We start from the raw sequence: 25,491 nt of genomic DNA, 5'->3' as shown, positions 1-25,491 counted from the left end.
AAGAAACAAAGCCGAAGTATATTCAATAAAGTCTTATGCATTGATCTTGATTTTCCGCCTTTTGACTGAACTTTAATGAAATGAATGCTGTAGTTTGTGTAATTTGCATTTTAGCTGTTTTATGATGAAAGATAAAAGTTCAAATTATATAATTCTGGAGTTAAAATTTTGACGAGAAGTAAAATTAAATTGTAATTAAATTCAGAACACCTTAATAATACTGGAATTTCAGTTTCGGCTAAAATGTCAGTTGAACCCTTATGATTTTGAACGCTAGTATTAAAACTAGTTCGTCCATTTAATCCGATTAATTTTACTTTTAATAAAAATACTTTTCTATAGTGTAAAATAGTGTACTACCTATTTTAAGAAAGGTAACATACATAAACAAAATCTCTGACGTCACAGATTCGAAAATCTTCCCACCTTATATTTTCCAACTCGGTATATTACATCCGCCAATACAAAGAAGCTAATTTTAATACACTGTCAACTGTCAAAGTAAAGAGAATACCAGGTGAGTTACATCGCCTGTGTCAAAGGAGAAGCTAATTTAAAAAAAATAAAAGTTTGTTCGACGTCGTAAAGTTTTTCAAATATTGTGCGTATTACTTGTTTGAAAAGTAAGGAAAAGTGACACAGTCGAAGCTGATCTGACGACAAATACGATAGTGTATCGGGTTTTCATTGCAGGTAAGGTTTTATGTGATCTTTCCTCAATATCATAGTGATCCCCTTTTTGTTTACTTTCGAAATGTTACGTCCCACGATGCCGGAAAAATCGCAGAACTGAAAGTGACGGAGCAATCAAGATATCTTTTCATCGTTTTTCAATAGATTAGTCGTTGAGATGGAAAGACAGAGATGCATTCAATCGTTGGTCTTAGAATTGATTTTTCCTTTTTTTTGCTTTACCTACCTCTACATAAACAAAACGGGGTGTAATATACCTGGTATTTTATTTACTTCGATACCTGGTATACTATTTACGTTGCTGTCGGTGTACGAGCTTATCGTTCCATGGTCCGAAGAATGAACGAAGTCGCTATGCCGCTTCGTACTTTTGTTGTGTTTTAAATTCTTTTGAATTTGGTGCAATAATAATAATGATAAGTGAATAACTAATTGTTATCTTGGTTCCAGTTGAACGTAACCCAAATGGACTCGTGGTGGTTTTTTGTGATGGCAGCAGCAGAAAAGTGAATCGAGGGCAACCAGCTGCCTGCATTTACCTTTCACTTCCATTCGACGATACAGATGGAGTGCGTAGAAGGATTACGAGAAGTTATGTCGGAATCGGTCTGTATCCAGGAGACCAGCTCCTCCGAGAAGGAAGCGGGTGTCTCACCCGCTAGGGGCTCCACTTGGCACAACAAGTTGCTGCTGAACAGTAGAAATAGTACACCGTATAGAAAAATTATGGACGATTCGGAGAGCTTGCTTTCGGGTGCCACAGAATCATATGCCGTCGATTTGTCACTGACGACAGAGCAGCATGACGTTCCGAGTAGAGGATTGGGAAACGAGAGCTACACGAATTATGATTCGGGTAATTTTTCCTTCTCGGATTGCTCCAAAGCGAAGCCAATGGGAACGAGCTCCGGTGGACTCGAGTTGCATCAAAGATTTGTACAATTAAACACCGAACTGTATCAGACTAAAACGGAGCTTTTGACGTATAAATACAAATGGAACGAAATTCGGCACGAAGTAGAGCTGGAGTGGAACAAAAAATACCAACGAGTTGTGGATGATAGCATATCATTACAACAAGAGCTTGAAGATTTTAGGAATCAGTTGCAGCAAGCGGTCGAGATAAACCATTCTTCCAACGAGAGAGAAAATAATTTAGAGAAGCTGAGCCTACAGTCCAAGTTGGATCAGCTGCAAATCCAATTGGATTGCAAGGATCGAGCCAATGGGTTCCTGAAAAAGAAAATTGCAGAGCAGTATTGTGATAAAGAGAACCTTTCGCTCGAGCTGAGAAAGCTAGAGAAACTCCTAGCAGAAGCTACAAATGAAGTAGAGTCGACCAAGAGCTCCGCGAGTTGGTTCCGGAACGAGTTACACGGGTGCCAAAATGTGATTGCCAAACTGAAGGAAAATAATGTATTACTAGAGAGTAAGGTGGCCTCAGAAAAAGCCAATTGTGATCGTCTGAAAGCGCAAATGCATCAGGTGATATGTAGTGCGGAGGAAGTAGAACGAAAAGCCTCCAGAGAAAAAGAGGAATTACTTGATAAACTGAGGTTAATAGAAGCTTCCAATTGCATAGAAATCATTCCCGCTGTTGTTATAGAAGAATACACATTGAAGCTGAGAGCAGCGTCAGATAGGATAACGAATTTAACGTCAGCTAATAAGAATTATGAACTTGAGATAGATCAACTGCAGTCAACCGTTCAAATGCTCAAAAATACTATCACTAATCACGAATTACTTCTTCAAACGTTTAGAAGCAAAGAGAGCGAAATGCTTTCAACGATACAATCCTTGAAGGAACAAAACAGTAGGCTGGGAGCCGACAAGGACAAAGCGCTTGCAGAAAACAGCGAATTGCACACAGCTATTGCGCGTGAAGGTTGCGCGAAACGAGACCTAGATGTCAGCATAGATCACTTGAGGGCACAGCTAAAAGTTTTATCGATAAACTTTGAAAACACACGACGGACGCTAGGTGTGAAGGAATTTGCGCTCGAAAAGTTGCAACGTGAGTATCACGACCTACGGGAACGTTCCCACCAGCAGCTGGAACGATGTCGCGGGGACCTGGAGGCAGCGCTGAAGATGAATGAATCTTCGGCAGCGAATCGCTATGACCAATTGCTGGAGAACTTTACGAAGATCCAATCGACGAACTTGAACCTTGAGGTGAAACTGGGTCAATATGCTGAGGATAACGAGAAGTTCCGCAAAAGCGAGGAAGTGGTTCACAAGCTGAGGCAGGATATTGCGGAACTGCAGAAGAAGTTGGAGGAAGATGTGACAAGCAGTAACAGGATGTCCCCTAGCGTGAGTGGTAGTTCCAAATCCCTACAAAAAAGCGGGAAAAGTAGTGGCAAATGCCCAAAGCATGGCAATGTGATCCCGGAAGACGATACGAAGGAGCTGAAAATTTTACTGAAAGTGATCGAAAGCGAAACCCGACACAAGCTGAAGCGTTATGAGCTCAATAACCGGACGCTGCTCCGAAAAGTGAAGGAGCACTGTCGTGCCAGAAAGATGGCCGAACATCAGGTGCAAACGATGGAGAACGATGTTCAGAAGATGACCTCTCTTCAGTGTGAATTGGCAAGATTCAGAGAACGGAATCTTCTCCTGGAAGCAGATTTGGAAAAGGCCATTGAGGAATGTCAACAACTGAAGGGAGAAAAAACACGACTCATGTTGGTTTTGCAGGGCAACTGCCTGTTGACTGCAGACGAGAACATCTGGGCATCTTTCCAAAGAATCTTCGCCGATCTCAGAGACAAACAATTCGTTCATAAAGAAAATGGTCGATTGAGGGAACTTCTTAAAATTAGCGAAAGCAAGATACAACAACTGGAAGAGGAACTCAGACGTTCGCTGTCTTCGTCGGACGATAAAAGTACAGTCATTGAAAACCTGAAACTTACCACCGAAATGCATCGTGTGGAAACGGACGAAGTTCGTTCGATGTTAAAATTGAAATCTGCTCAGCTGGAAGACTCTCAAAAAATGGTTGACGATTTAAGCTGTGAGCGAAACTCGCTCCAAGATTCTATCGGTAGCCAACAGCTGAGCGAGACGAAGCTCAAGGAGGAAATTGATTGCTTGCGGACACTGCTGCAAGTGAGTGAAATCCAACTGGATACCGCCTCGGAGAGGGTCAAGCTGTTTGAGGAGTCTGAGCGGATACTGACCGAATCCAGGCAACGGTTCTTCGACGAAATTCAAACACTGCGTGACGAAATTATCGCCGAGAAGCAGGAGAAGTACGAGCTGCAGGAGATGGTTAGGGCGCTGAAAGCGAATATGATGGAGATGGTGGAATGCAGTTTGAAGGTAGGAATATCAATGTAAAGCAAGTCTGAAAATCGTTTTTCTCATCTTGGTTTCGATGTTACTAGTAGAACAGCTTTAGCCTATTTCAAACTAATTCGATCACACATTACAGACCATCCAATCCAGCAGCCAGCCGGATAGTACCAACAGTGCCACTTCATGTTTAGGGTCAGAGAGTGGTGAACAATCAGCTGTATGCGCGCCATCAATCGAGCATCGACCACCAACAAGTATTGACGAGGCTGCGCTTAGGACATTGATCGAGGAATGTTCCAGACCTCGACATTATTCGTTGCGTCCCCTGCAAGAATGTGTTGCCTCTTTGCGGGCAGAAATGAGCAATCTGAACGCCGTGGTGAGACATAATGGCCAGCAAAGAAACCACGTGATATCGTTGATGGAAGAACTGCAGGATGCGACCAACGGGACCTACAACAGCAGATGAGTTTAGGCGTGGCCTTAGGCCTGAGGAGGAGAAAAAGATGATTTGGTATACATCTTTCTTTGTTGCTTATTTATATTGACCTTTGTTGTTCATTAACGTACTCTCAACAGGTTTGAAAGTTATGATTAATTGAGTAGCATGCTGGAGAGGTTTTCGGTTATGGAACTGTGATTAGGTACACTACTTTAGAGCAGTTGATTAGTACAGATGACTTCAAACAAGTTTTATTTTGTAAAAAATTCGAAGCTGCCAACGGGTTTTCCCCCTACCCGGGTAGATAGCAGTTCAATCTTGAGTTCATAGTTGTAGACGATTTTATATTTCGCATGAGCATTATTTTAATTATTTATTGTGATGGAATAATGTTGACAGCGTATATACGCTGAAGTATTATTTGCGATGATACAAATGTGACCGTGAATGTTGACAAGTAAACAAATGTATGTGTTTTTTTGTTGGAATTTTTTTGCGTTTGAACTATATTAACGTTTGCATTAAAAACGGCTTTCCGGAACTGGATCATTCGCCATGGCGGACGAAAACATGCGTATAGGCATGTTTTTGAGTTCTTTCTTCGTTTTATTTATCAATTTCTTCTCAGTTTTCGCGAAAAAATTGTTGGAGTAGATCTTACACTTCAGGTTTGCCCAGAAATTCTCGATGGGACGCAGCTGGGAGACGTTGGACACGTTCGCCGACTTAGGTATCACATCGATATTCAGCCGCTCCATCTCATCTAACGATCGCTTCGAGTAGTGGGCCGACGCCAGATCCGGCTAGAACACCGAGTCTTTGCCCTTCTGGTATTTTTTGATTACCGACTCAACTTTCGGCAGGCACTTCGTACCATAAATTTCCCCGTTCACTGCCAGTACGTAGCTAAAGAAGAGCGGCTTTGACATCCCCTCTCGATGATTGTCTGCCACAGCAGCACCTTCTTGGGGAACTTGGTGTGTGAAATAAACTTCACTCCACTTCACTTCACAATCGACTTGACAATTTTTTTTTCTGCTGACTCATGGGTTACTATGATTGATGCTGCATGTGTAGTTTCGACAGTGTGTGAAGGTGAAACTCATGAAAAACCGGCATTTTTTGTCCATTTTTTAAATGAACACGTTATATCTTAAAGAATGATAAAGAATTGGTCATAATCGTAACTGTGATTGGTGTCCTGATTTTTAACTCCGATCATATGGTATCCCTACGCTTGGTGGACATCTGAGCTGCGGCACCTGCGTAACGCCGCAAATCCGCAAATTTTGAGACTCATTATCACAAAATTCTGACCGCATCATTTCGGAATTACATCGCCCACCTGGAGACGGCTGCGAAGTGAAACCCCTTCTATTTTTGGACGTTCATTCTCAATCAGAAGAATTCAAATCCCAGCCGAGATGACTTTTAACGGTAATAGTGCTGATTCCCCGGAAGGATTGGCAAATCTGTTCGCAGATCATTTCGAGAAGGTACACAGCATCAGTTCATCAGCATTCTCGCCTAACAGTCTCAGGAATTGCCCCGCTTTCGATTTGAATTTACCGCTGTTTGAAATATCACAGCACGATGTTTCATTTGCCTTGAGTGCCTTGACTCGGCGTGTCTAAAGGTTAAAGAACTGACAAATTTGAAAATATTAGTTTTATGAAAACCGTGAAATCATGAAATCTCGACATTTCATGCACTTTGCATGTTTGGCATTAAACTTTTTTGTTGAAAACCCCGACTTCATGTACCTTAAACCATTAGTCCAAAAGTTTTCAAAAAACCCTGACTCAAGGCAAGCCGTCAAGGCTGTGCGACACTAGTAAATGATTGAGCTGATATTTTGCATAGAGTAGTTTTTCGTGAGAATCATCGAAGGTATTTTTTTTACCCTACATACATTGGCACTTTAATATACAGCAATTCCATGTGCTCCCGTGGCCGAGGGGTTAGCGTCATAACTAACATGCCGGGTGTTCGGGTTCGATTCCCGTTCTGGTCGGGGGAATTTTTCGTTAAAGAAATTTCCTCCGACTTGCACTGTGATCACGCGTATTCTAGAGCTTGCCACTCAGAATGCATTCAAGGCGTATTATTTGGCATAGAAATCTTAACTAAGTACTAATAAAAATGACGCAAGTAATACTACGTTGAGACGGTGAAGTTCCTCTAGGAACGTTAGTGCTATTGAAGAAGAAGAAGAAGAAGATGCCGAACCGATCTCAGATTTCCGAAAAAAGTGGAGATTTTGTTCCTTATCGCAAGATATTAGACCAGTATTTTTTTATTCTTTCATTGGGATGTCCATTTCCATTTTAGGGTCTGGAAAATCAACTTTTTCCCTTTTTTTTTTTTTTCCAAAAATGCCTTAAGCTCTGAACTACTGGACTGATTTCGATTATCGATATATCAAATTGAAGCTTATGAACTAATCTAATATTGCATTTGCTGAGATATTGTTTTTGTTATTACTGATTGTATTTGTTTTTTTATAGTTTACATGGTCTTGGGATCACGAGCGGTAAAGGGTGTGTCACATCAAATTGCATCACGGAAAAAACGATGTAGAAATTCGCCCAGTAGACCGATCCTTTTGAAAATTTTAGACAGTAAAGTAAAAACTATTAAACAACTTTTGGCATTTTCTTTTTATTCATACTTCGAGCCCAAGCCCGTATGCTCGCACATTCCTCTTTACCCCGTCCATAAGGTTCTGTACAACGTCAGGTTGTAGTTTTTTTTTAACAGAAATCCATTTTCTCTTGAAGTCCGCCTCCGATTTGACAACTTTTGGGTTCTTCCGGAGGGCCTGCTTCATAATCGCCCAATATTTCTCTATTGGGCGAAGCTCCGGCGCGTTGGGCGGGTTCATTTCCTTTGGCACGTTGGCTTCGTACCACTCCAACACGTCCTTTGAATAGTGGCACGAAGCGAGATCCGGCCAGAAGATGGTCGGGCCCTCGTGCTGCTTCAATAGTGGTAGTAAGCGCTTCTGTAGGCACTCCTTAAGGTAAACCTGCCCGTTTACCGTGCCGGTCATCACGAAGGGGGCGCTCCGCTTTCCACAAGAGCAGATCGCTTGCCAGACCATGTACTTTTTGGCAAACTTGGATAGTTTCTGCTTGCGAATCTCCTCCAGAACGCTGAATTTGTCCTCTGCGGAGAAGAACAACAGGCCCGGCAGCTTGGTCCGCTGGACGAATGAACTTGACAAATTCAGCTTATTGGCGACATCCCGGACCGAACTTCTCGGATCACGTCTAAACTGCTTAACTACGAGCTTGTGATCTTTTTCACTGACGGAGCATCCATTTTTGCCGTTCTTCACCTTCCGGTCGATGGGTAGGTTCTCGAAGTATCGTTTTAGTACTCTGCTGACCGTGGATTGGACGATTCCCAGCATCTTACCGATGTCCCGATGTGACAACTCCGGATTCTCGAAATGAGTGCACAGGATTAATTCACGACGCTCTTTTTCGTTCGACGACATTTTTCCAAATTTACGAAAAATTGACAGTGAAGCATGGCCAACGTGATCTATACACTCTTATCTGATTATAAGCGAAAGCTGAAGATATAATTCCTAAAAACTAAATTTCTACAGCGTTTTTTCCGTGATGCAATTTGATGTGAAACACCCTTTATATTGCTTTATATTTTTTCTTACAAGCTGAGCGTTTTTTTACATAACATACCCAAAAATCAGAGAGGCGTTTTCTACAAAAATGAAATTCATAACTTTTGAACTACTGGACCGATTCACAGTGGCAGCTCGTCCGTCTGTTCAAACTGTTCATAAGACAGGTAGACAGTCTCCGAATCCGAATCCGACAGAATCCGAATTTTATATTTGTAGCATGGATATTATTCCAAATATTCTTATTTTCTTTGCTGTTTGGGTGAAACATCTCCAACGGGAAGAATGTAATTTTATGGCTACACTTGACTATATCACACAACCCGCACGCAACACAATACTACGAAGTAAGCAGTAATGAATACCGGGTTCAAACCATTCATCTGAACCCGCAGTCATTCAAACGCTTTTCTGTATCTTGAAGAGCGGCAGGGCAAACGCAGTCAGCTATGTATGAAGCGATCACTATTACTAATGCGCCACCTTTCTTTAAAATGACATTTGAGGTTCAAAGTGTTCTGCTTATCGAAACCGATGGAAACGAAAGAAACCCCACACACCATTGTTGATTGAACATATCTCTCTGTCTGTAGCGCTTTACCACATTAATAGAAATTTGAACCCCTTCCTGTTGACCGATTGATCTGAAATTTGGAACACACCTTTATCTCTGCAGTCATTACAAGACTACGTATTTCATAATTTTAAAAATCCAAGATGGCGGCCGCTATGAGGAATGCAAATCCAAAATGACCGCCACCACAAGATAGCGGATTACATATTTTCTCAAAACCCCATCAATATGGGTATCAAATGAAAGGGATTGACCAGTAGAACACAATTATTTTAAAAAAAATGCAAAGCCAAAATGGCCACCAAAATGGGTGATTACATATTTTCTCAAAACAAGCCCCATCAAAATGGGTAGTGAAGGGGATTGACCAGTAGATCCCAGCTATTTACATATATAAATACGTGAAGGCCTCTGTAACAAAATAAATCATATTTTTAAACGGATTCATTCGACTTGATCTGTTTGTATGTCTGTAGGGTTGTCCCATATTAATAAAAATTTGACCCTGTTCCTTTTGACTTATTGATCTGAAATTTGGAACAAACCTTTATCTCTGCTGTTATTATAATACTGTGTATTCGATTATCTTGAAAAATTCAATTCATCCGCCGGTAAAAAATGGCTAAATGACTTGACTTGGAGAACACACTACATTATGAACAACATAAATTCAAAAAGGTGTACGTATTTTTCTGTAATCCCCTCAATATCGGTATCGAATGAAATGACTTGACTAATAGAACACAGTACATCATCAAAATATTCCGAAGAAAATTAGGTAAGAAATTAAAAAAACGTTGAATGGTTTTATTGTAGAGAAGTGTACTAATCATACAGATAGTGTACTAAAAACAAGAACATAAAAAAGTAATAGGAATACCGGTGAGTTTCTTCGTTTTTAAAATTAATGCTTTATTCTGCAAACATGGTTACAAATTCAAAGTATTGCCCATCGCTAGACACAACTTTTTCCCATCTTTCTGGCAATTGGCGGATTCCTTTGCGGAAATAATCGGCCGGTTTGTCGGCTAACCACGAATCGATCCAATTTTTGACTTCATCAAAATTGGAGAAGTGCTGGTCAACCAGGCCATGTTGCATCGATCGAAAAAGGTAGTAATCGGACGGAGCAAGGTCTGGAGATTGTGCTCCCGTGGCCGAGCGGTTAGCGTCAAACCTAACATGCCGGGGGTTCAGGTTCGATTCCCGTTCTGGTCGAGGAATATTTTCTTCAAAGAAATTTCCTCTGACTTGCACTGTGGTCACGCGTATTCTAGAGCTTGCCACTCAGAATGCATTCAAGGCGTGTTATTTGGCATAGAAATCTCAACGAAGTACTAATGAAAATGACGCAAGTAATACTACGTTAAGACGGCGGAGTTCCTCTAGGAACGTTAGTGCCATATAAGAAGAAGAAGAAGGTCTGGAGAATACGACGGGTGGGATAGGACCTCCCATTTCAGCATTTCCAAGTATGTTTTGACCGGTTTCGCGACATGCGGCCGAGCATTGTCGTGCTGCAAAATAACTTTATCGTGTCTTTACTCGTATTGTGGCGTATTTTTTCCTTCAGTGCACGGCTCAAACGCATCAATTGTCGTCGGTAGAGGTCCCCCGTAATGGTTTCATTCGGTTTTAGCAGCTCATAGTACACTACACCCAGCTGGTATCACCAAATATACAGCATAACCTTCTGGCCATGAATATTCTGCGCGGCCGTCGATATTGATGCATAGCCGGGGTATCCATACGTTGCCCAACGTTTAGGATTGTCGTAATGGACCCACTTTCCATCGCCAGTAACGTTGCGATGCAAAAAACCCTTTCTTTTATGCCGTTGGAACAGTTGTTCGCACCTGAAAAAAGGGCTTTCGACGTCTCATGGCCTCAATTCATACGGCACCCAATGTCCTATCTTTCGAATCATTCTCATTGATTTTAAACGATCGGATATGGTTTGCTGAGCTACTCCAAATGTATCTGCAAGTTCTTGTTGCGTTTGTTACGGATCTTGATCGAGTGAAGCCTCCAATTCATCATCTTCAAACTTGTTTGAAAATGACGATGTAACGATTTTATTCTAGTCTCATCATTGCCATAGGTTAATGAAGGAAGGGATGTGATAACTACTAACTGTTACTTGCCTAATTATTTTCTAGTTTTTAGTACATTAAGCCGTTTCATTTAAGGTTTTGACGTAGGACTACGTCTAACCTTTCAATATTGGGGCCTATTTCAATATTTCGGTGTGAAAAGTGTTCAGTTTTTGAACGCTAATACCTCCTCAATTAATGAATGGATTTTGGTTCCAAATAAACACATTGATAGGAAATATCCTCAGCAATTGTTTAAATGCTACACATTACGGTTTTTCAGCTCATATAACGTTCAAATTGATGCAAAATTGGAAGAAAGAATTCCCTACTTTCCCATACATTTTGTCTACGCTCCCGCAGCAAACATCTATTCATTACAAGCAACCACGGGACGAGCGAAACGTATGGACAAGGTGAAGGAGGGTGACAAAAAAGGGATTATAAATAAATATAGGCGATCGCTACAACGTTAACTATATGGCTATATAAAGTGAGCGATGGTGGGGCTTGGCCACATTCTATCATCGGACGCCAAGCAGGATGGACGATATCTTGAAATTGATTGTCAGCAAAAGAGATATCGCTGCATTTGCCGGGAATGTATGCGGTGCGATACCGCAAGAGTAAGAGACAGGAGTTTCAATGGGATGTGGAGCAGCAGAGCCTATCGAACTGTGTTAAAAGCGGTGGAAGCGTCGCGCCGGGTGAATGAGTGGCTAATAGCGCTCGATTTGATAGAATGCTGGAGTTTTTAAACGGTTTTTTTTAGTTGTGACATATTTGTATGTTTGTATGTAACATCTTTGTCTATGGCGCGGTACCACATTAATTGAAATTTGACCCCTTTCCTGTTGACCGGTTGATCTGAAATTTGGATCTTGAATCTCATGATCTTGAAAATCCAAGATGGCGACCGCTACAAAATGGCGAATTACATATTTTCTAAAAGCCCCATCAATAAGGGTATCAAATGAGGGGCTCAGAATACAAGGGGTGTAAGTGACTTGATCGTTTTCTCTTCATCAACTTTTTATTTAGTTAATAACTCAACTGCAAAAACTTTCCAATTTAAGTTTGCTATAGAATCCGATAGATGAGGTTCTGACCTATTTTCCACGTTGGTAAATACAGCTGGGAATGTATTTGCAGCTAAGTTATGAGCCAAAGAGAGAGTCGATGTAGAGAAATCGATCAAATCACTTATACCCCTTTCATTGTAAGCCCCTCAAATGAAAGGGATTGACTGGTGGAAGTCATAGTTAATTATGAAAAATGCAAAACCAAAATGGCTGCCACCACAAAATGGCGGATTACATATTTTCTTTAAACCCCATCGATATGGGTATCAAATGAAGGACTTGACTAGTAGAACATAATTATTCATGAGGAGTGCAAAGCCCAATTATATCACGATACCAGACGGTAAATTCCTGTAACGATATGCTTGCCATCAACTGTGTATTCGTCGCCGGCTGAACAATAACTCCTACAATATTTGCACCGCACGACATTTGCACGACAAATTTTGATTTTTTCGTATTTGAATCTAAACGTTTGAGTGTTTGCTGAGTGCTGAGGTTTTATTTTTTCCTTTGATTTTTTTCTGTACATGAAAAGCTGCTCATTCTGGGAGCTGTGCTAATTGATATTCGAATAATGGACACCCCTTGGTGTAATCCTACGTCTCTCCGGTTATGTCCGCGACATTACCCACCCGTCTTTTTTTTTACTTTTTTTATTTGATATTTTTCTTGTATCCTGAGTTTTTTTTTACGTTATTTAAAAATCAGATGTGTTTTCTTTCGTTTTATGATTTGTCTCTGAATTTTTGATATGATATGTAAAAGCTTCAGCTTTCAACCAAAAAAATATTCATATATACAGCGTGTTTGGCACCAAGAACAAAATTACTACTTTTCACGAAAATCTGAGAACCATTATATCCACTATATGGCTGTATAACTGCTATGAATAGAGTAAATTCAACATATTAAATACTGGTGATTTTTGCATTAGTCAGAAAACACATAACCCTTTACGGTCGTATTAAATGGGTGTCGTACTGGTCGGAATTATTTGTTCTTGAAAAAACAGTGGTACATACAATATTATGAAAAATAAACATTTTTTTTTTAATTTTTGTTGTGAACTATATATATGTATTAACATATTAAAGACCGCTCACCAGTTTTCTCGTGTTTCACGTTCCGTCTGTTACGGATGGATCACGAAATAACCCGTGTTTTTTACACTTGATGGTTCAATCCTTGATCTGTCAAGAATCTAACCAGGCCTACCGATGGCTCGCCTTCGTCTCATCCACACTGAACGATCTCATTCTTCGAATCCGGTACAAGTTTGCCCAAAAAAAATTAGCCTGGTTTCTTGCTTTGGTGGCTGAGAACAGACAAACGACCACAAAGAGTTAAGTTGGCTGCAGCACTACTTCAGGTGAATAAATTCACCGAAGAAGAGTAAGGCGACTCATTCTCTCTTCCTGTCACTCTTACTCATTAATAATTTTTATTTGTGTGACAACAAACAGAAACAACGCTCATTTTTAAATCCACAATGTTTCTATTAATTTGCCTTTGTCAGTTTGCTGCCATGACCGATAAGAAGGAGCAGAAAGAATGAATGAGAGTCGGAATAAATTAACTGATCCAAAATGGTCCTTCGATGCTGTTTATTCATGTGGCAGAATGATGAGAAGTTTTAAATAAATGTATGTACAGTGATTTTCCTCTAATTGGACATACCGAGGCACCACACAGTGTCGCTTTAGATGCGATTGTGACCTGTAATTAGATATATCAACAAACAACGAAATGTAAAATAAAGTTAAAACAGGAAAATTGTTGAAAATCTAACAAATGATCATTGGAAAAGTTACATAATCTAGTAAAGTGGTTTAACTAATTATTTCTCTCAGTGTGACGATTAATCGATTAATCGATTATTTGGAGCGATTAATCGTATCGAATAACAAACTGCTGAAAAGTATTCGATTAGTGGATGAACGATTAATTAAAAAAATCGGGGATCACTACTCGCATGTATATTTGCAGAGAGGATTTCCACAGGTACATCGATTTTGAAGTCTGTGTTGGGGAAAACGTAAATCGAGTCAATCAAAACTTGTCAGTTAGGGCGTTTAGATAACGTTTGACATCTTACAGTTATTCAATTGTTCATCTCATGAAAAATAATATTTTATTAATTGTGATAGACGCGTAGAAATATTTCTTATCAATTGATTCAGACATCTTCCCGATCTGTTGAGAAATGTTCCAGTTATAAGCATTCGAAATACGGGTAGGGTCAGCACACAAATCGGCAGAACAAATGTATGAGAAAAAAGGAAGTTCTTCCAGTTTTCATGAATTTAAACCGTTTAGGGATTAGCGAATTGTAATGTGTTTCGGCTTTTGTTTTGATCTTGGTTGTATTTTTTATGCCAACATATATTTTAGTCCAAATCATTTGCGACTAGCTTTGAAAAAAGTCTGTATATTATTATTGTTGAATAAGGGTCGGGACTACGGAGTTTAAGCATTGAAATAATATAATTCAATGATTTTCATTGATTTTTTCCTAAACTTGGAACTGATTCTAGGGCTTTTGATTCGAAAGAGGACGTTGCAATTTAAAAGTGTTGTAAGTGGCGACATCACGAATAACATTAAATAAATCATTCGTTTGACATTTGACGTGACGGTACTGCTGCAAGCATAGACTGCAAGTGTGAGTTGGTTGAAACGTTGACGGAACGTAAAGTTCTAATTGAATCGCACATTAACCGGCTCATGCATCAGCGTTGATTATTTAAAGTTCAAATCACCGAAATTTGCTTAATTAGATTGGTTTTCCTGTCCCAAGCGTCATTTAGTGTTCTTAGACAAAATAAAAAAACTTTGTGTCTTCTGTAGATCATCAAGACTAAGAGGTACAGAAAAAAAAATTACATGTGAGATAAAAGAAACTTAGAAAGTATTTGAAGTTAGTAGAAACAAAATCACACTTACACAAAACATATAAGCATAGAATTTTATATTCCTAAACACCTTCCAATAAGAGCATTCATATTTATTTTAGACTAAGGTCTCTCTCGCACTATTTTTTTCACCCTTTGTTCCTTCTCCGGTTGTTACCGGGCAGTATTCTCTGGTATACTATAGGATACGATGAATTCAATGTGTTCCATGTATTTATTCTATTTTAATATTCTTTTAAATTGTGATGCTCTTTAAGATATACCATATCTATTTAGAGGATGCTGTAGCCGTCAGGTGTTCTAGGAACAATTGCAGCTGATTGTGTTTCGCAATGAGCGTGATGGGATAGATTCCCTTCGTTTAGCTTAATAGCAGGTAATTGGCAATTGGTGATTAGCTGTAATTATCGGTAGCAAGTGTTTCCAGAATGCTGTGGCGGATATAGGTTAATGTTAAGTAGCAAAGGCAGATTAGCTAGGAGGCTAGGAGACGAATGTACACTTATATTTACCCATCCGTATTTATTCACCCGTTATTAGTCTAAACGTAACATCACACCAAAACGAGCAGAGGCAGGCACTGGTCGGGCTGCAAAATTCTAGATAAATCGTGAAATTGTTAACATTGCAAATAAAATATTGTCTGACATTGGCACGCAGCTAATTTGCGTTCGCTTTATTGTGGAAAGAATGTCCCTTCGAACCCGTCCAAGTCGCCGTCAATCACAGATCTGCCTGGAATCTAGCCGCACCGGTGCGCACGTTCCAAAATGTATCAAATTTCAGCGCAGCAATTGTCGATCGTGGTCGTCGTCGTCGTCGTCAATACCGTCGGTGTGGCTTGAGATAAATGGACAACCTAGGTGGTATTAGTCAAACCACAACTGGAGCAAACGTTTACATCTTATTAGCAATATTACGTTCCCTCGTTCGCACCCGCTCCCTCCTGCATCATTCATCCGACAGCTGATTGAAAGATGAAAGCGATTTACCGCTCAATCAGAATATGAACCCCGGCCGGACAGGCGACAATCGATTGATACAGGGCTGTGTAAGGTTTTTTTTTCTGCTGGTGCGCATATGCAAACCACTACCTTAAGATATACAGCACTAATTATTGCGCGTCGTCGTATCCTAAATAAATGTGATAAATTTGCAAACTGTCAAAACGTAGATCGATGGGTCGTTCGGGGACCAGGGTTGGCTGTCGGATGAGCAACAATTTTTGAATGAATAATTCAAAAGTTCAACTCTGTATCGATCGCAGATACGAAAGAACCCGAAACCGGATACGAGAGAGAGCAAAAATATGACCAAATGCCATTGCCGCAATGTTCCTAACCTTCCCCAAGAAGACCACGACACGGGCATGGGCATGGGTGGATGCGCCATCCACGTGCTGTCGGCCGTTGTGGCTTTGTTGGGACACGCGAGCCGCAAACTGTGCCCCAGGTTCAAAGGTGAGTAGACCGAAACAATGAACGGCAGTAAATATGTAGGCCAGACGGCGATACACCTTTTTTTCTTCCACAACAACACAATGCACTGCGCTCTGTGAAAACCCGCCGCAAACATGTAATGCCTTTAGAACAAGTACAAATAACCGGGAGTCACGTTTGAGCCCATTGTTGCGTTTAGTTGGCGAATGCGACTGAAAAATTAATAAACAATTCCTGCCTCGGTTGTTTGTTGTCTATATGAAAGTCAAATAGTTATTATGCTGAATTCGTTTCTGAGCGAAAATTGAGATGGCGTGTTATGAAAGTATGGAAGTACATTTAATTCCATTGTTTCAAGTTTCCTTGTTTATTTATAATATTTTATTAATATCAGAAGATGTTATCTGAAATGTTGATGAAGGTAAATTGTATGTTAAAACGAAATAACGAATGAGAGATTATGTTAGAGTGATAAAAGTTCTTGCCAAACAAAATCTGGAATCATATTTGTTTTGTTTTATCTCGGGGGGGTTTTGATGAAAAAAATTTAGAGTCAGTATACTTTCAAAACATTGGAGAAAATATCCCGGCGAGATTTTGACGGAATGTGACTTATTCTCAGAATAATCCACATCAAATTTAGACACTTCATTTCGAGCCATTCTGATGCTATTTTCAGTATGTGTTTTATCAATGAAAAACATAAATTTTATTGAAGTTCCCGCTGATTATGGATATAATGTGACAGCGTGTAGCGGATATTTGTGAAACTACGTTGGAAAAGACGAATGAAAGTGATATTTCAGTACAACATTTTCACTCCCCCACGGCCATATAAACGAACTAAGCTTCGTTAGTTGTAGCGTACCATATAGATATTACTATGGGTCTCAGTGTCGGTGTGTGTGATGTGGGAAATAGAGTTCAATTAAGCAGCATTTCACCGAATATGTAAATGCTTCCGAGAACTAAGAATACGACTGCTCTTTGAACCGTTTTACCATATATGTAATGGAAATAAGTAACAATACAATTGACATCTGTTAAAAAACAAACCGTTGCAAGACTTCATGAGAAATTGGACTCAAATCATCATGAAAACGTGAGTATTTTAAGCATTGTTTTGTTTCTTCCATATACATTTCATAGAGAACGGAAATAATTACGACACGAAATTTTGCATGCGAATACAAGTATACTTCGCCTACTGCGCCTCGATATGTACCTCATTGAGCTCAGTTGAACTTACGAAACCAAAGAGTACTATGTCCTATAACCTCCGAACCAAGACGCGTAGAAGTATATCCTAAGGTGGGCCAACTTGACTAAACTTGTCAAAATAAAGAGGGATCAATGTCCATGGATGACTTATGGACTTTGGAAGTTGATTCAAATAAAAAATAATTATCTCGAAAAAGTGAAAAACAGTCCCAATGATGTACGCGCTAGGGATATGTTAGTTCATGTATCCAAAAAAGTAACAAATATGAAGAAACGATGTAAAAAGGAATACTATGAAACTATGCTCAGTGGCTCTAATCATCTCAATGTATGGAAAAAATTAAATGTAATCTTTGGTCGCTCTAAGCCTTGTGAGCAAATTGAATTAAGAGTTGATGATAGGAATATTAATTCAAATTATGAAATTGCAGAAGTATTTAATAATTATTTCTCTAGTATTGGTAATAATCTCGCTAGTAAATTAACAGTGCAAAATTTCGACCATCTAAAACAAGTAAAAAGTGTTAGAAACTCTATCTTTCTGAGACCTGCTAGCGTAAACGAAGTTCGTATTCTGATAAGTCAGCTCGATGTTAAGAAGAGCAAAGGTTATGACAACTTTCCTGCAGACTTGATAAAGGCTAATATAGGTCTGTTCGCTGAAATCATTTCCGAAATATTCAATAGAATAATCCTAACTGGAGTTTTTCCGAATATTCTGAAAATCGCCAAAGTTTCACCTGTGTTTAAATCTGGAGACAATAGTGATCCTTCGAGCTATCGACCAATTTCAACATTATCTGTTTTCAACAAAATCTTGGAAAAACTCTTAACCTGTAGACTTACCGACTTCTTGAGTGCCAACAATGTTATATACCAATATCAGTATGGTTTCCGGGAAGGTTGTGGCACAATGACCGCTATTACAGAGCTCGTCGACGAATTGATCTGCGAAATTGTTCAAAAAAGGTTCGTAGGAGGCTTATTTATCGATCTTAAGAAAGCTTTCGACACTCTTAATCACGAAATTTTACTGAAAAAGCTTGATCGATATGGGATAAGAGGAGTTGCCAACGATCTGATAAAAAGTTACCTGTCCGATCGAAAACAATTTGTAGTAATTAACGGTGTTCGTAGTAGCTTACGTCCGATTGATATAGGAGTTCCTCAAGGAAGCAATATAGGTCCTCTACTCTTCTTGATTTTTATCAATGATCTTGGTAATTTAACGCTCCACGGAATACCAAGACTTTTAGCAGACGATTCGGCGTTATTCTATCCGCGTCCTGATATTCAAACTATTGTAGCGGACATGGAATCAGATATAGTGAAACTCATGGAATATTTCAGTGGCAATTATCTAACCATTAACCTCACTAAAACAAAGTATATGGTCTTCCATTCGCCACGAAAAAAATACCTCAACACCGTGATCCATGTGTGGGAATCCTGTCTATTGAAAAAGTCTTCTCTTTCAAATACTTAGGATTGTATTTAGATTCTGCCCTTTCCTGGGATACTCACATTAAACATGTATCGAGTAAAGTATATGTGGTCTCATGAAAAGAGAACGCTGTTTCATACCAAAAAGAGCATTGTTACAGTTTTATTTTGCATGCATCCACTCCATCCTCCAATACTTAATTGTAGTCTGGGGTCATGCTGCCAAATCAAAATTGAAAAAAATTCAAACGCTGCAAAATAGATGTGTGAAAGTAGTTTTCAATCTTCCCTCACTTATATCCGACAGTTGCGCTTTACACTACTATACAAAATAGAATTATTCCTATTTCAGGCCTATGTGATATTCAAAGCATCATGTTTGTTCATAATATTTTGCATAACCGTAATTTTCACCATAATATCACATTCCCTACTCAAATAAACCTTTTGAATACGAGAAGTGCAAATGACTTAATGAGAACCAGAGCTTTTACGAAATTGGGACTCACGCGCATAAAAAGTTACGGTCCATTAAAATTCAACGTGCTTCCCAATAATCTGAAAGCAATAAGCAATAAACATATTTTTTTAAATAAGCTGAAACAGTATATGACGATCCACATAAATCAATATATTCTGTAAATGTGCCGACCATCTTATGTATATGTATGTATATGTATGCTTTGGTTAATAATATTTTCCGTCACTTTTCTTTTTCGTGCGTCGTTCTAATGTTGTATAATATGGTGGATCCCTTCAAAGGAACTCTAATGTTCCACTGGGATTTCACATGTTTTGTTTTCTTCATTTGTTGTTATATTCTCCGCTATTTTCTGGTGTGGGGGTTAGTGGTAAAAAAAAAAATGGTATGGTTCTCAAATGGGGATCAACATAGGGTAGGAGCCTGCCTGTTGGTCTCAAATGTTCCTATCTCACGCCTCCACGAAGATCATATGACGACATTTTTAGATCGGGCGTGAACTGGAAACACACACACCTGGTCTTGGCTCCGAGAACGGGTGTCGAAAGTGGCTAAGTGAGGGGGTGCGAGCGAGTCAGAGCGCTATATCTCTCCCGGGGAAGGCCTCCCGGGTCATGGAGGCCTTGCCAACCCGCTGTCTCCCGGACAAAGGAGATACACCCAATAAAATGGAGCTACGATCACGAAGAGTAATTAGAATGCGATCACCCGAGGAGGGTCCCCAAACTGGCGACGAGGCGATCTCACAGTTCCGCGACACGGACCCTTTGTCGCGCCCCAGGATCCCGAAGTTGCAGCATTTCCGCAGGCTGACAAGTGCAGTAAAGCTCATAAACGAGCACGTTCTTCCGCTGCACTTGGTTGATGCTGAGAACATGGAGGAGCTGCAACTGAAAGTTTACTGTGCTGCTGTGGCGATCGCCAAAAGTTTAGGATACCGTATAAGGCCAAGAGGCGGACTGCTCCAACATCTCCGTGAAAGGCGTGAGCCTCCATGGCGAAGGAGATTGGAGCAACGGATCCTAAACAAGCGCGCCGCAATTGGAAGGCTGATGGCGTATAAAAGAGGCAGCAGATCGGCGAAATTATTTCGCCAAGTTGCTGTGATCGTGCGGCCTACTGAACTTCGCCAGCTGGGAGCTCACCAGCTGACGGAAAAACTCGACACACTGGTACAGCAATTGAGCGTCCTAACTAAACGGCTGAAACGTTATTCTGACTCTGCAAAGCGCCAGGAACAAAATCGGATGTTCAGAGATAACGAAAAAGCGTTCTACGACCACATTAGTGACGAGAAGCCCGACTACCGCGAAGGTTTGCCAGATATTAGCGATGTGACGAACTTCTGGGCTGGTATTTGGGAAACCCCAGTACAACATCGCGAAGGGCAAATGTGGTTAAGACGGGAGGAGGAGAGTTGTGGTGAAATTGGAGAGATGCCAGCTATCATCGTCGGAGAGAACGACGTCCGCGAAGCCTCGCGGTACCTGAGGAACTGGGCAGCACCGGGCCCCGATGGTGTTCAGAACTTCTGGCACAAGAAGCTGACCGTCGCACATCAAAAGATAGCTGAGTGCTTCAACAAGGTGCTACGTGACCCACACAACCTTCCTGAATTCGCCACCCGTGGCGTCACATTCCTCCTCCCGAAAGACAGCAACACATTGAACCCATCAAAGTACAGACCGATAACGTGCCTATCGAGTCTGTACAAGATATTAAGCAGCATCATAACCGCCAAAGTTTCTGCCCACTGCGAACAACACCATATCATCGCAGAAGAGCAGAAAGGATGCAGAAAAAAACGCATGGCTGCAAAGACCAGGCCATCATCGACGCAGCCATAGTCGGCCAGGCGGTTTATAACCAGCGGAACCTAAGCATGGCCTATATCGATTACAGGAAGGCTTATGACTCCATACCTCACTCGTTTCTCGTCCGGGTATTGGAGCTCTACAAAATTGATCCCGTCGTCGTTAGGTTTCTGCAGCATGCGATGAGGCAGTGGAGTACGTCTCTGCACCTCAGTGATGGGGAAAATGTGTTGCAGTCTAGAACGCTGCAGATAAAGAGGGGGATATTCCAAAACGACTCTTTCAGCCCGCTTTGGTTTTGTCTGGCACTAAACCCCCTCAGTAGGACGCCCAATAGAAACGGTCATGGCTATAAAATAAGGTATGGCGACGGCGACCACGAAGAAGTGACCCATACCTTTTACATGGACGATCTCAAGGTCTACGCTGATTCACGTCAGCGTCTAGGTTTAGCTATCCGGGTTGTCGAAGATATAAGCAGGGACATCTGCATGGAGTTCGGCCTCGACAAGTGCCGCTGTGTCCACCTGCTGAAGGGACAACTTACCGAATCCGGAGGCTACGAGGTCTATGACGGCGAGTTTATACAAGACATGGTTCGTGGCGAATCCTACAAATACCTTGGGTTCCGACAGCTCACCGGGATTCGCCACTCCGACATCAAGACGGAGCTGCGAGACAAGTTCTTGAGTCGAGTGAACTGTGTCCTGAGGACTTTCCTCAACGCGGGGAACAAGGATCAACACATTCGCGGTTCCCCTGCTGACCTTCAGTTTTGGTGTATTCAAATGGAGCAAAACTGACCTAGAGGACCTTGAGAGGAGGATGAGGAAAGCATTTAAAGAGGCCGGAATGCACCATCCTCAATCGGCACTGGAGAGAGTTTCACTGCCACGCAATGAAGGGGGACTTGGAATAGTCGACATATCTGCACTGTGTGTTGCCCAGGTACAACAACTGCGCGAGTACTTCGCAGAACGCGCCAACCAAAACGCGCTATACCGGGCTGTCTGCGCCGCCGACAGAGGATACAGCGCTCTGCACTTGGCGCAAGCGGAGTACCAACTCAACTGCAATCTGCAGACAGTAGAGGAGAAGACTGCAGCTTGGAAGCAGAAGGCAGTGCATGGTGCCCACCCCCATCAACTGGACCGGCCACACGTCGACAAGGCCGCATCTAATCTGTGGCTAACGCGTGGTGAACTCTCTTCAGTAGTAGAAGCCGACATGATAGCCATCCAGGACAGGATAATGCCGACGAGAAACTGCAGGCGGTACGTCTGGCATCAAGACGTTGATGACATTTGCCGGATGTGCCATCAACCAGGTGAAAACATAGAGCACATTATGGGAGGCTGTCCCGTTTTGGCCAACGCAGCCTACACCGAGTGCCACAACAACGTGGCCCGTATTGTTCATCGACAACTGGCGCTCCAATGTGCTCTACTGGAAGACAACGTACCAAACTACCGGTACCTGCCTGCACCTGTCCTGGAAAATGACCGTTTCAAGCTGTACTGGGATCGCACTGTTCTGACCGACCTCTCGATCCACCACAACCGCCCAGATATAATGGTTTACGACAAGAGCGACCGCAAAGTCACCATCATCGATGTCGCTATTCCACTGAACCAGAATCTGGAGGAGACCCACGGTCGCAAAATCTGCAAGTACCGACCATTGGCCGTGGAGCTCAAGGAACTGTGGGGGCTAAGGGAGGTCCCAAGAATTGTTCCAGTCGTTCTCTCTGGAACTGGAATTATCCCGAAGACACTTCTGGAAGCGCTAAAAGTGTTGAACATCGAGAAGGCATTGGCCGGCATCCAAAAGTCGGTCATCCTTAGCACCTGCGCGATTGTCCGACAATTTCTCGGTCAGGACTGAAACAGCACGAGCATGCAGATACGTGCATTCCGCAGAGCCTAGTCCCTCTTTGGCATTCAGAAGCCCTGGGGCAGGTGAAAATTCTGGCTAGGTTCGCCTAGTTAAGAAGTGAGATAAGTCTGCCAAAAAAACTTGCTAAAACCATTCTTCAGCCATATTGGAAGTCTACTGTGTTTTGTTTGTAAACAAAATACAATACGCTAGTGCCTAAGCTCGTTCCTGATCAGTCTGTCTCTTTCACGCTTCAAGTAAATAATTCCCCTTCTGCTTTCTTCCGTACTGTTTTCATATACCGCTCCCATAACCAACTTAGTGACGAAACGGCCTCACCTAGTACCATAGACCCGTCTTGCTCCGAACATAATGGATTAGATACGCGTTCATTTTTTGCCGTGATCATTTTATAAGGTGTTTATGCTAACCTCAATAATACATATTAATTTAAAGGTAAATATTTCTTTATTAAAGTTTTCGTTTTAATATTTTCTTTCAGATTGTTACTTTTTTAAATTAAGAGCAATTCCAAATGAAATCGACAAATGACAAAACATGAGTATTTTTGATTCGAATGAAAGTTTGTATTCCGTTTGGGTTGAAGGAAATATGATTTTTCCACAGCAATTGGGGTTTTTTTGACTCAAGCGTAACTTTTGAAAAGGGCGTATTGATTTTAGTAGGAGAAATCTTGATGTCTAAACATGAAAAAAATATACACTGAGAAAAAAATTAGTACTCTTTTTTTATTTACAAAAAAAAACTTTAATTTGCAATATCCAAAATAAATATTTTTCAATTATTTTAAAAACTTTTTCATATAAAATAGAAGACATGTAAAAAACTTAAAAAATGGGTCCAAGATGGTAAAACTATTTTTGACAAACTTTGTGGAACATCGAATTTTTATGAATTTTCGGAACTTCGAATTTTTGTATGTTAGCAATCATTTCTAGTCACAAATTATGATTCCTGATGTGATTTAAAACAAAAAAGCTCATTATAAATCTCCTTCTAAATGCAGCCATTCTCGAGATATTTTGAAACATATTTCTAATTTATTGTCTTTTTTATAGTAAATATTCTCTTTTAATATGTTTGTCGTGTTATACCGTCATGTTCATGAAATTTTATGAATTTGCTTATAATTTCCAACAACTTTTCCAAATACATCATCATGGTAAAAATATATGTTTAGGAGTTACGTTGAAAATCATTTGAACACATCTGGGTTAATATTAGGCTGTCAAAAAAGTCCTGCGGTATTTCCGCGAGGTGTCGTTGTAAGCGCGTAGTTCTAGTTGTATTCATTGTATCGAGTCATACTATAGCTTGTTGGAAAGGTATTTTTGCGCGCTATAATATAGTCCTTGACAGTGTTTTGTTTGGTTAAGTCGTTCGTGAGTTATAGTGTCGCAAATATGGAGCAAAATAAAGAGTATGGGTGCCACACACGTTGACGCAAAAAAACATCTTTGACCGTATCGTATGAGTCGCTGCTGAATCGCAACAAAATCGACCCGTTTCTGAAGCGGATGGTGACTGGCGATGAAAAGTGGGTCACTTACGACAACGTGAAGCGCAAACGGTCGTGGTCGAAGCCCGCTGAAGCGGCTCAGACGGTGGCCAAGCCCTCATTAACGGCCAGGAAGGTTCTGCTGTGTGTTTGGTGGGATTGTCAAGGAATAATCTATTATGAGCTGCTTCCCTATTGCCAAACGCTCAATTCGGACCTGTACTGCCAACAACTGGACCGCTTGAAGGTAGCACTCATGAAGAAGAGGCCATCTTTGATAAACAGAGGCCGCATTGTCTTCCATCAGGACAACGCCAGGCCACACACTTCTTTGGTGACGCGCCAGAAGCTCCGGGAGCTCGGATGGGAGGTTCTTTTGCATCCGCCGTATAGTCCGAACCTTGCACCAAGTGACTACCACCTGTTTTTGTCCATGGCGAACCTAGCTCGTTAGCCACAAAAGAAGTAGTCAGAAGTTAGCCACAAAAGAGGCCTGTGAAAATTGGCTATCCGAGTTTTTTGCCAATAAGGAAGCGAGCTTCTATAACAGGGGTATTATGCAGTTGGCATCTCGTTGGGAACAAGTCATCGAACAAAACGGCGCATATTTGACTTAAAACAGATGATTGTAACTAATTTTATGAACAAATGAAAATTCAAAAAAAAATACCGCAGGACTTTTTTGACAGCCTATTATATAAGTTCAGCATAACTAACATTATAGCTTCTTCAGAGTCGAATTGAAGATCGATTTCTTGATTATACTTTTTTTTTTTTTTTTTTCATTTATTTATTTATTAGGCTCATTAGCATTTTAGCTGTAACAGAGCCGGGTTTTAATCGTGTACATGTACATATGTTTATGTTTCTATAAATTGTAAATTACACAGTAGTTAGTAGTAGCCATTTAGGCGTTAAGTTTTCTGTTCCATTACATTATGG

At 40.8% G+C, this 25,491-nt stretch overlaps 1 protein-coding gene across 3 annotated transcripts; it reads left to right on the top strand.

The window, feature by feature from the left end:
• Window positions 1-575: 575 nt before the first annotated feature.
• Window positions 576-15,407, top strand: LOC129767906 (uncharacterized). 3 transcript variants are annotated; one of them, XM_055769178.1, is made up of 3 exons: window positions 576-693; window positions 1,144-4,026; window positions 4,139-15,407. In XM_055769178.1, the coding sequence occupies exons 2-3, from the start codon at window positions 1,258-1,260 to the stop codon at window positions 4,469-4,471; spliced, it is 3,102 nt and encodes a 1,033-aa protein (XP_055625153.1). In that variant the 5' UTR covers window positions 576-693; window positions 1,144-1,257; the 3' UTR covers window positions 4,472-15,407. The 3 variants fall into 3 exon arrangements, with proteins under 3 accessions (XP_055625153.1, XP_055625154.1, XP_055625152.1); XM_055769179.1 differs by lacking the exon at window positions 576-693 and having other exon boundaries at window positions 1,009-4,026; window positions 4,139-4,516; window positions 4,582-15,407; XM_055769177.1 differs by lacking the exon at window positions 576-693 and having other exon boundaries at window positions 1,009-4,026.
• The last annotated feature ends 10,084 nt before the right edge of the window (window positions 15,408-25,491 follow it).

Source organism: Toxorhynchites rutilus, chromosome 2 (assembly GCF_029784135.1).
Source record: "Toxorhynchites rutilus septentrionalis strain SRP chromosome 2, ASM2978413v1, whole genome shotgun sequence".
Lineage (NCBI taxonomy): Eukaryota > Metazoa > Arthropoda > Insecta > Diptera > Culicidae > Toxorhynchites > Toxorhynchites rutilus.
This window is presented reverse-complemented; position numbering and strand designations above follow the sequence as displayed.

What these genes read in the sequence shown, in the direction of transcription:
- LOC129767906 (XM_055769178.1), top strand. Translation starts at nt 1,258, where the DNA reads ATGGAGTGCGTAGAAGGATTACGAGAAGTTATGTCGGAATCGGTCTGT. An exon ending in TGGTGGAATGCAGTTTGAAG is followed by an intron (nt 4,027 to 4,138) that starts GTAGGAATATCA and finishes CACACATTACAG; the next exon opens with ACCATCCAATCCAGCAGCCA.